Raw genomic sequence first — 11,482 nt, 5'->3', positions numbered from 1 at the left:
GAAAAACATACCAACTCGAGAACGGATTGGGAGAAGTTTTGGAAGTGGACGGAGAAGGTGGCCCCCTCGATTACTTGAATAGTTTTGTTCCATATCTCGAGAAGTGTACCCAAAACCGATTTATATGTCTAATTTTCACAATGCTGTATGTATTCCCAGTGGACTGCTCTGTATTTCAACCTGTAAATACCTCTGTACGTACATAGTCAATCAATCAATCTCTTTATTTCGGTCAGCGACCAGCATGAGTTTAAAACAAATGTAAAAGAGAGGACAATCAAACTTCTATTACAAACAATCTGTATCTGTATATATTTATCTGTATATATTTTGTATGATGCTCTTGCCTCTGTAAGCATCCTAACTGCACCATAATTTTTGAGTTGTTTGATATTTCAACACCATTGTCCTAACTCAGATCTGTAGTTGTCACAAGGCATGGCTCCTACACCTGCATGCCTGCCAGGAGTCTCCAACATAAGCTGTGGGAAAAATTTTAAAGACTGAAGGCATATCAGAAAGACATGTTACTTAAAACTGGGGCTCTAAAACAGGCTGTTCCATCGCCATCTTGGCTCCTCGTCAAATTAAGAACATAAGAACAGCCCTGCTAGATCAGGCCCAAGGCCCATCTAGTTGAGCATCCTGTTTCACACAGTGGCCCACCAAACTGAACACTGATATATTTTATTTCCTGTGTAAATTCTTTGTTGTAACAAGATGTGTACTCTGATGCTTTTTCTACACTTTGAGCACTTATATGGTTTCTACTGTGTGTGGATTATTTGATGTCATGCAAGGCTTGTATTCCGGCTGAAGCTCTTTCCACACACTGAGCACTGATATTGTTTCACCCCTGTGTGGATTCTTTGATGCACAGCAAGATTTGTGCTCCAGTTGAAGCTTTTTCCACACACTGAACAATGATATGATTTCTCTTCTGTGTGTATTATTTGATGTCGTGTAAGGCTTGTGCTCTGGCTGAAGCTCTTTCTGCACACTGAGCATTGATGTGGTTTCTCACTTGTGTGGATTATCTGATGTTGTATAAGGCTTGTGATCCGGCTGAAGCTCTTTCCACAAATTGAGCAGTGATATGGTTTAACCCCTGTGTGGATTCTTTGATGCACAGCAAGATTTGTGCGCTCATTGAAGCTCTTTCCACACACTGAGCACTGATATGGTCTTACTCCGTGTGGATTATCTGATGCACTGTAAGATTTGAGCTCTGGTTAAAGCGCTTTCCACAGACTGAGCATTGATATTTCACCCCTGTGTGGATTCTTTGACGGTTTCACCCCGTGTGGATTCTTTGATACACAGTAAGATTTGTGCTTCCTTTGAAGCTTTTTCCACACTCTGAACACTGATATGGTTTCTCCCCTGTGTGGTTTCTTTCATGGCAATTAAGGCTTGTACTCTGGCTGAAGCTCTTTCCACACACAGAGCAATGATATGGTTTCTGCTTTGTGTGGTTATTTTGATGCACAGCAAGATTTGTACTCTGTTTGAAGCTCTTTCCACACACTGAACACTGATATGGTTTCTCCCCTGTGTGGTTTCTTTCATGGTAACTAAGGCTTGTTCTCTGGCTGAAGCTCTTTCCACACACTGAGCACTGATATGGTTTCTCTCCTGAGTGGATTCTTTTATGGGCAGTGAGGTCTGAGTTCTGCTTGAAGCTCTTTCCACACACTGAGCACTCAAAAGGTTTCACCCCTGTGTGGATTCTTTGATGCTTAGTAAGAGCTGCACTCTGCTTGAATATCTTTCCACACTCTGAGCATTTAAATGGCTTCTCTCCTGTCTGGAGTCTTTGATCCATGTGATGGTTTGAATTATAAGTTAAGATTTTTGCCTGTAGAAGGATCTTACTCCTTCTATTTCTGTTGTCACTTTCTTTCAAGATAGGAATTTCCTGCACGCCAGATCCTTTGGAAACAATGGATTTCTCTACCCACTTCCGTTTTCCTTCAGATCTTCTCCACTGCATTTCACTCTCTCTCTCATCACCTATAAGGAGAGAAACCTTGTGACACAGCCTCATAACAAGGAACAAACGCCCCATTAACAGCTCCATGAATAATAAGACCCTGCCACAAATTAAACAGCCTCTGTTGGTTGTGGTTAAAAAGCAGCTGATGCTGTTTAGGGCACAGAATGTTGGATGTACCAACTCCAAGTTTCCGTCCGAAGCACCTCCAGTTGAAACGGATTAAATAGCAAGGCTGGGAAGAGCCCTGTAGGACTTGGAAGGCCCCCGTCAATCAAAAGAGACACTATTGGGCAAGATGGGCCTATGGCAAACTCATAGGTTAGGATGCTCAATAAGGCCTGACATTGCATACACATCTCCCCTTAGAGTTAGGACATCCCCCTTTTGCACCTGGTGCATAACCCACCAGATAATTTCCTTCTTGATGTGTCTGACAAAAGTCCCTGTCCCACAACTTGTGAGCTACCTGCACTTCTCTCTCCTTCCTCGGTGCCCTCATCAAATGGTCCTTCCTCTTTCTCCAGCCAGGAAGTAAGCTCAGGTTTGGAAACCAAAAGTCCTTTTAATAAGGAAACAGAGAGAAAATATTTCTGGCCCATTTAGCAAGAACAAATATTCACAGAAGCCAATGGAGTCTTGCTGGGTCCTGCCCCACCAACCTCCCCTCCCCTCAGCCCCATGAAATGAAAAGATGACATGGAAAGATCTTCTACACAAGAACACCCCTGATGGATCAGGCCCAAGGCCTAAGTAGTCCAGTATCCTGTTTCACACAATGGCCCACCAGATGCCTCTGGGAAGCCCACAGGCAAGAACTGAGGACATGTTCTCTCTCCTACTGTTACTCCCTGAACTTCTAGATCATTTATGAATAAATTAAAAATTACTGGTCCCTGGAGGACTCCACATCTTACTTCCCTCCATTTAGAGAACTATTTATATCTACCATCTTTTTCCTGTCCTTCAACTAGTTACCAATCCACACATGAACCTGTCCCCTTATCCCATAACTGCTAAGTTTTCTCAAGAGCCTTTGATGAGGAGCTTTGTTGTGTCCAGCTAAAGTAAATCAACTGGATCTCCTTTATCCACAAACCTTTTGGCACTCTCAAAGAACTCCAAAAGGTCAGGAAGGCAAGATTTATCTTTGCAGAAGCCATGCTGGTTCTCCTTCAACAAGGCCTATTCTTCTATATGCTTACCAACTTTATCCTTGAGAATGCTTTTCTTCCCTTTTCTTGCAACAGACATTAAGCTAACTGGACTGTAATTTCCCAGATCCCCCCTGGATACCTTTCTGAATATCAGTGTTACATTAGCTACTTCCCAGTCCTCCAGTACAGAATCCGATTGTAGGGATAAGTTAGACATTTTTGCAAGGAGGTCAGCAATTTCACATTTGAGTTCTTTAAGGACTCTCCAGTGGATGCCATGTGGCCCTGGCGATCTGTTAATTTTTAATTTTTCCAGACAGTTTAGAACATCATCTGTCATCACCTCTATCTGACTCAAGTCTTTTCCTCTGTCCCTGAGAAGCTCTTTTGAGTGGTTTAAAAAACATTGATCTACTGATGTTTGAAATCCCCAAAACAACAACACTCCCCAAAAAATCAGGTCCATACAGGACTGGTGTCTTTTGTAAGTTTGAAAAACAACCACCTACTGATTTTTGATTAATTACTGTTTGAAATCCCAGTGATAACAGGGAAAACAATAAAGGAAAGTTAGCTAAGACTTAGCAGTGTTTCTCAACCTTTTTGGAGTCAAAAAGGTTGACCATTATGGCTGGGGATTATGGGAGTTGAAGTCCACCAACATCTGGGGACCCAAGGTTGAGAACCTCTGAATCGAAAAGCCTGGGTGAACAAATATGTCTCCAGTTTGTCTTCAGTATGTGCGGGGTGGGGGTGCTTGTGATTACTCAATGGAGAGGGGAGGTTGGGCCATTAGAAAAATTCAAAAGATGCACGGGGCCAACGAAAACAACACACAAGCAAGCTTTTAAATTCCCCAAAACTCTTCATCAGGCTGGATGTCAAGCAAAGCAAAAAAGAAGTGAGGAGAAGAGAGCTGGGCAAGTTGTCAGCAGAGCCTGAAGTCTACAGTTTAACCCTCTCATGATGGAGGTGGAGTTTTAGCAGGATTTGTGTAGTCACAGGTCCAGATCAAGACAACATTAGTCAGGACAACCAATTAAATTAATTTAGTGTCAATGCTGCTTGGTCATGATCACCTGGCTTGATCTGGATCCTGCTCTTAGATATGCACTTTGTGAGGCAGATCTACTGAAACCCACGCAGCTCCTCCAAAACTCCTTAAAAATGGTTACGTGGCAGGTGCTGGGGATGGGTTTTTTTTAATGGTGAAAGAAAATGTGAAGAAGAGCAGTGGGGACCTGGAATTAAAGGGAAGGGGGTGATTCTGAGATAGCAATAGAAATAGCACTTACATTTATATACCGCTCTATAGCTGGAAGCTCTCTAAGCAGTTTACAATGATTTAGCATATTGCCCCCAACATTCTGGGTACTCATTTTACCTACCTCGGAAGGATGGAAGGCTGAGTCAACCTTGAGCCCCTGGTCAGGATCGAACTTGTAACCTTCTGGTTACAGGGCGGCAGTTTTTTACCACTGCGCCACCAGATGGCGTGGGCGCAGGGTGTTGTAGTGGTGGATACCTCGTCTTCCTCGCTGGGGAGAAGAGGCACTGGGTGGGCAAGGCAATGGTGCACCAGACTGCATTTGGAAGGTCGCCTGGGTCCAAGAGCTGCCACTGCTGTGCTTGTGCACCAGAGTGTAGCAGGTGTTCCCCCATCACAGCGCGTGCCTCTGCGCCCCCCTCCCAACTCTCCTGCATGTGCCAATCAAACCAGCCTGCCTTTGGGGCCACGCAGCTCACGTAGTCCCACATGCTGACCGTGTGTAGCTGCAAGGCAAGCCAAGGCAGCCCTCCTCCCTCCCTCCACCGCTTAGCTCTCACTGCGGCATGATCCTGGCCAGAGGCTGTCCCCCCGCCACCTGGCGAGGTCATAAAGGAGACCGCTGTCTTCCACTGGCGGTGCAGACCTAGGAGTTATAGGGGGCCGAGGGACCACAATGCCCCACCAATGCAAGAGGGAAACTGCGTTCCCTCTCAAGATGCCTTGGCTGCAACAGGCAGTTGGTTTTAAATTGGTTGGGATCGGACACGAACCGCGCCGGGCATCAATTCCCCAGGATCACTTCATTCCAGTGCCATTCATCCAATGACCCTTTTGCATGAATGCACAAAATGGTATCTTGCCTCTCCCCCACACCACGCTGCCTCCCTCCGCCACTTAGCCCTCATTGGTACGCATGCTTGCTCCCCCTCCTCTGAGGAAGGTCCACCTACATTCCTTTTCTGCAAAGTCCAAGCCAAGGAGGCCCTCCTCCCTCCCTCCGCCGCCTAGCCCTCACCACGGCATGATCCCGGCCAGAGGTTCCCCCCGCTGGCAAGGTCACAAAAAGGACTGCCGTCTTCCACCGGCGGTGCAGACTAGGGGGTTACAGGGGGCCGAGGGACCACAACAACCCACCGATGCAAGAGGGAAACAGCGTTCCCTCTCAAGGCACCTCGGCCGCACTAGGCAGCTGGGTTTCAGTCAATCAACCTTTGGCTGCAAACAATGAACAAATAAGAACCAGCAGCCCTTCAAGTGGCACCCACTGCAATACGTTTTCCTACATGCCCCCACACCGCACACAGTTTGAAGCTGTAAAGATAGGGAATAAGATAGCTGTAGGAAAATCTCAGCAGCATGGGGAGGCAAGGTGGAAGCAGGGTCCCACGCCTCTGTGATACTCCTCCTCTTCCTTTTCCGTGCCATGTGCAAAATTGAGGAAGTGAGTGCCTTGATTGCAGGTTTTTTGCGGGGGGGTGGGGTGGTTGACTCCCAGTCAGGGACCGGCACTCAACCCTTCGCGGACCGGTAGCGGTCCAGGGACCGGTGGTTGAGAAACTGTGGCTAAGAGCATTACTGACTCTGCCCACTAAGAATTCTGAAGCCAAAGTGGGGAGGGGCAAGTTCTGGCAATTTCTAGGGAGTGACTTCCTGGTTCTGAACATAGGTGTCTGATAAGGTCAGTCCTTGAGCACTCTGGAACTTGCATAGTTAAACAACCATTCCTCCCCCTGCCTTTCCTTTCATGGAATTTGTTTTCCCCCCTCTACCTCCTTTCTCTCACCCCCACCAAAGGGGGGTAGCAGAGGCCCTCAGCAAAGCTTGGAATAAATTACTAGAAAGTAAGTCCATTGTTTCCACTGGTGCTTACTTCTGAGTAAAAACACATGGGAATCAGGACCAGCAGAGATCCTAGGCAAGAGTGTGGGTTCTCTTTTTTTCCATTCCTCCCAGCTCCTCACTAAATCACTGATGGGGGAGACCCTTCTTAGGGGGCAACCCCATTTATTTCTTTGGGGCTTACTTCTGAGTAAAAATGTATAGTATTGGGACCAAGGACCTCATGCTGGGAAGTTCCCAAGAATGAACCTCAAGGAAATTCTAAAAACCATTCTCACCCAGCACCAAGAAACCATCATTCTGGTGTAGACTGCTCTTGAACATGGAGGCTCTATAACAAGTGAATTATAGTGAATCTGGAAGCTTCACTTGGCCATACTTAAGAAAAGAAGCCATATTCACAGTGGTTTGGCTCTCATGTAGAACCTCCATGTTTAAGGGCAGTCGACACCACAATAATAGTTGGTTGGCACTGAGTGGGGATGGCTTCTGGGATTTATTTGCTGCACTTCTTTGGACCTTTCTGGAAGCATAGAGCTGAGCGCTGTGAGAAAGAGCATGCTGGGTTTGTGTCAAGATGCCTTTTCCAGCAGCATTTTGACAACTGAATCTGCGATTCTATGTGCACACCTAGAAGGAAGTAAACCCCATTAAACTCAGTGGGACTGCATCCAGATAATGAGGAAACAGTTAAACAATCCCTGAAAAATGGCCTTAAGGGGAGGGGAGACTGATGGAAAGGCTTTTCAAAAAATATGAGTGGAAAACAATGTAAAAATCCCACGAGGTAAACCCATCAGCATCCCACCCAGCTCCCACAGGGCATCAGATCTGTTAGTATATTTAAAACAAAAAATGCCAATAATACATCTTCTCCTACTTTGTATTGTTTTTAGCGCACGAGTGAAAATGTAAAGCATCTTTACTCTCATCTAAAAACAGATTGTGAGGATGATTACAGAATCATCCTCACTAACATCCTGACCATGCATTGAGACGGATGAACAACAGATGCAGTTCTCACTTTCTGTATCCAGCAGCCAAGGACAAGGAAGAAGCCTTACCCAGAGAGGCCAGATGCCCAGAATTCTCCTCCGTGACTTCCTTGTGCAGAGCCCTTTGGGCAGCATCCAGCAGAGCCCACTCCTCCTCCGTGAAGCACACGGCCACCTCCTCAAAGGTCAATGGAGCCTGAAATTAGAACAACATTATTTCTCTTAATAGGTCATGCCAGAATCCAGACATACTGTATACTCAATGGGGCCCCTCTGCTAGACCCAGAGATTCCACAATGCCATCCAAAGTCTTCCTAGTGGCAACTTGGGCAAGAGCAAGGGAAAATGGGCAGGGGAGAAAAGCACCCAGAGCTGCCCTCTAGGGATGTGCACGGAACCATGGCGGGGAGGTCCGAAGGCGGCGGGGGTGCCGCTTTAAGAGCGGGGGGGTGTGCACTTACCCCTCCTGCCGCTCCCCCCCCCATGCCAGCCGGTGTCCTTTGTTAAGGAAGCTGATCGGGGCTTCCCCGGAATACCTCCCTGCCACCACATTGCCCCCGTTGGCTGGATATGGCCAGAAGTCCCCATCAAAGGCCTCTGAACTGGTTCCGTGCACATCCCTACTACCCTCATAGGAACATAGGAAGCTGCCATATACTGAGTCAGACCATTGGTCTATCTAGCTCAGTATTGTCTTCACAGACTGGCAGCGGCTTCTCCAAGGCTGCAGGCAGGAATCTCTCTCAGCCCTATCTTGAAGAAGCCAGGGAGGGAACTTGAAACCTTCTGCTCTTCCCAGAGCAGCTTCATCCCCTGAGGGGAATATCTTGCAGTGCTCACACATCAAGTCTCCCATTCAGATGCAACCAGGGCAGACCCAGCTTAGCTATGGGGACAAGTCATGCTTGCTACCACAAGACCAGCTCTCCTCCACCCATCTCTTCCACTCATCCTTCTTTTACCTGTTCCAGGGATGGAGTTTCAACAAAATCCTTTCCATCACCAAGAGAAGGCCTGGAAGGAGGCCCTGGGGTCTGTCCAATGCCTACAAGAGCGACAAGTGGGGCGGGGAGATGTTGGATCCCGTTAGCTGCCTGGCCCGGTTCAAGGAGCTTCTTGTCATTTAACCACTACATGACCCAGGGACCTGCATGACCCAGGAGTCCTTCTCTCCCACAGGGATACCCTTAATCATTAGGGTTGCTTGGAGAGGCCTTGTCAGTCTGCCAAGGCCATTGGCAGAGGGAAGGCCATTGGCCACCAAGGCCATTGGCAGAGAGAAGCAGGCAGGAAATCAATCGGCTTCTTAAAGCAGTTGCTGCGTTTGGCTTATCCTGCTGATTCTGTATCTGATTTTAATGGATTTGGTTCATTTAAAATACTTACCTCCCAGCCCGCCAGAACACTGCCGCTTGGAGCGCTTACAACAAGACATTCCACCGCTCCCTCAGTGTCCCCAGTCCGGCCCTGATGATTTTCCATTTAGGTGAAGTGCCCCAAAGCACACCCAGAGGAAAAAAAAAAAATTAATCATGAGCTGACCTAAGGGCTGACTGAGAAAATGAACTTTTAAAGAGGTAGGGTGGACCCACCACCTATTTCAAGATGGGGCCAGTCTCCTGAGAGACTAGAACCAGCAGCTTTGGATTGCACTTTTTCTTTTTAAGAATGCTTTTTGAGATGCTAGGAAGAGCTAAAGTATTATCTTTTGTATGCAAGCTAGAGTTCACCTTTTGGGCCAAAATAATGAAACATTTAAGTACCTTTTCAGATCGAGAGAGAGAGAGGGTGTTTTTTTTTGTTTTTGAAGCCCTTGTTGTTTGTTAATTATCATTGGTTGTTTATTCTCAAAGCAGACCTGTTTTAACTTTTGCATTTATTTTGATGCAAGGCTTTTGTGATGGCAACTTATTATTTTGAAAAGTGGAAAAGAGCCCATGCCTAAAAAATACCCTGGCAATTTCCAAAGAGTGCGTGTTTCAGCTCAAGGAGCATCAAGGAGAATCTGACTGAGATAAAATAAGTTCCTGGCAGGTAAACTCCCCTTACACACAAGAGTCTTATCGTGACAAACCCTGCTTAGCAAAGGGCACAATTCATGCTCGCAGCTGAGTGTAATTCAAAGTGGGGGTTTAGGCATATATTATTTATTTGTTTGTTTATTTAATTTCTATCCTGCCCTTCCAAAAATGGCTCAGGGCAGTTTATACAGAGAAACAACAAATAAATAAGATGGATCTCTGTCCCCAAAGGGCTCACAATCTAAAAAGAAACACAAGATAGACACCAGCAAGAGTCACTGGAGGTACTGTGCTGGGGATAGATAGGGCCAGTTACTCTCCCCCTTCTAAATAAAGAGAATCACCACATTAAAAGGTGCCTCTTTGCCAAGTTAGCAGGGGTTCCATACTATAGTCTTCAGGAATTAAAAATAAATGCATTTGTAAATGGGGGGTAGGGGTTGTAGAGACAAATGCTTTCCCTTTCACAAGATAAAGAGCAACAGGAAACCAGCCCACAAATTTCATATAAAAAGAGACGCAAAGTTGAAATAGACACCATCAGTCCTTACCCAGCAAGCTGGCACCTTGGTCACCGTCCTGCACCATCCAACTGAAGGGTGGCTTTTCTCCAGTGTCTAGTGGAGGCTTCTCTGCCTCAGAGAGGCCAGCAGCCACTTCTGCTGCCAGAGTCCCCACCTGAAAGTACAGAAAATCCCAGAGAGAAGATGTGGATGGAAAGAGGAAGGAGTTGGCATCAAGGGACACCATAGCAAACCTCTACTGAGAACTTCATTGGGGACGCTGTGACTGATGTTCCTATACAGCCCGAAGAACCTGGGACAGCACCTTCTCAGGAGGGGCTCTAAGATGATGGAGTTTCTGTCCTCCGGAGTTCTGCTCTGCATTCATTAGCTTCAGGGCACAAGACTAAAACAACCTTATTCTGGAGGTACTTAAGTTTAAAAGGAAAAAGGCTGATGCTGGTCTAAGGTTTTCCTGATGAGTGAGCTGCAGCTATTGGGTTTTTGTCTTGAATGTTTTTTTGCTCATCCTCTCTTGTAATTAATAAAATACGCATATAACATGCCTTGTGGATTCTTCATCAAAAGGTGAGATATAAACTGCTTTAAGACTAAGTTCAGGTAGAGAGCTGGAGGTGGGGAAAGGGGCTGGGACAGCCCTTTTCATGACTTCTTAAGCAATGCAAATTATGGTATGTGTTTCTTGGGGAAATATTGGGATATCCTTGCATTCATGTTCTGGCGCTTGGAGTGACCAGGATGAAACACTCCCTTACCTGTTGCTCATTGTGCTTCTACTAATTTTGTTAGCTGCTCTGTGGATTTTTCCCCCAGAAGACGAGATATGTGTATTTCGAATCTCCAACAAAATATGGTAAATCTTTTTTTTTTTTTTTTTAATTCTTTTAAGGACCTTGAGACAACCCTTCCTGGAATGTTTCCACTCAAAAATTGTGCTACCTATCGGGATTTCTAAATCAGTCTCGTTCACATTTTCAGTTGTTTGGTGCTACCAGGATGAGAGAAAGAGAGACACTTGCCTTCTGCTCTTCCTGCTTCTTGTCCTCCATCTGGCTCAGGAGAAAACCTTCTGCCAGGGCCACTGCCTGGGAACTGGTCTCCGCTCCACATTCTCTCACCCAGCTTTCCATCTCTGGGGGCAGGATGCTCAGGAACTGCTCCAGGATCACCAGGTCCAGCATCTGAGCTTTTGTGTGTCTTTCTGGCTCTAGCCATAGGCAGCAAAGGTCATGGAGTCGGCTGCAAACCTCTCGGGGCCCCTCGGCCACCTGGAAGCAGAACTGCCCGAAGAGCTGGCGCTGTGTATCTGAGCCGGTGGTGTCAGCACATAGGCTTTTCTGGACAAATCCATCTTCAGTGCTCTTAACCTCAGCTGCATCAGGGCTGCCTTCAGTTTGCAGGCCGCTGGAGTCATTCTCTTCCATAGCCTCTGCCTTCAGGCAGGAGTTGACAGACAAAGGGTAGAAGAGAGATAAAGGCTCAAGGAGGATCAGAGATCAGGAAGCAGATCCTTCACTTGGGGGACACACAGCAAACCTACAAGAGGTTGAGAGTCATATAATTCAGTCTTCCCTCCACTGACCCCTCCCCAACAACTCCCCCAACCCACTCTCTCTGCCCTCTTTTGAACAACCTCCCACAAGAGCCATTGGGCCATTTTTTGAAAGGTGGTATAGAAATCAA

At 46.6% G+C, this 11,482-nt stretch overlaps 1 protein-coding gene across 1 annotated transcript; it reads right to left on the bottom strand.

The window, feature by feature from the left end:
* Window positions 1–356: 356 nt before the first annotated feature.
* LOC128341791 (zinc finger protein 558-like) lies at window positions 357–9,954 on the bottom strand. The gene is made up of 6 exons (XM_053288336.1): window positions 9,827–9,954; window positions 8,641–8,721; window positions 8,217–8,299; window positions 7,324–7,450; window positions 2,463–2,555; window positions 357–2,013 (listed from the first exon to the last, which is right to left on the bottom strand). The coding sequence occupies exons 2-6, from the start codon at window positions 8,687–8,689 to the stop codon at window positions 1,295–1,297; spliced, it is 1,071 nt and encodes a 356-aa protein (XP_053144311.1). The 5' UTR covers window positions 8,690–8,721; window positions 9,827–9,954; the 3' UTR covers window positions 357–1,294.
* Window positions 9,955–11,482: the final 1,528 nt, after the last annotated feature.

This window comes from Hemicordylus capensis, chromosome 2 (genome assembly GCF_027244095.1).
Source record: "Hemicordylus capensis ecotype Gifberg chromosome 2, rHemCap1.1.pri, whole genome shotgun sequence".
NCBI lineage: Eukaryota > Metazoa > Chordata > Lepidosauria > Squamata > Cordylidae > Hemicordylus > Hemicordylus capensis.
The sequence above is the reverse complement of the archived record's forward strand: the minus strand, read 5'-3'. Positions and strand labels throughout refer to the sequence as shown.

What these genes read in the sequence shown, in the direction of transcription:
- LOC128341791 (XM_053288336.1), bottom strand. Translation starts at nt 8,689, where the DNA reads ATGTCTTGTTGTAAGCGCTCCAAGCGGCAGTGTTCTGGCGGGCTGGGA. An exon ending in AAACTCCATCCCTGGAACAG is followed by an intron (nt 7,451 to 8,216) that starts GTAAAAGAAGGA and finishes TTCTAATTTCAG; the next exon opens with GCTCCATTGACCTTTGAGGA. An exon ending in GGAAGGAGAGAGAAGTGCAG is followed by an intron (nt 2,014 to 2,462) that starts GTAGCTCACAAG and finishes CTCTCCTTATAG; the next exon opens with GTGATGAGAGAGAGAGTGAA.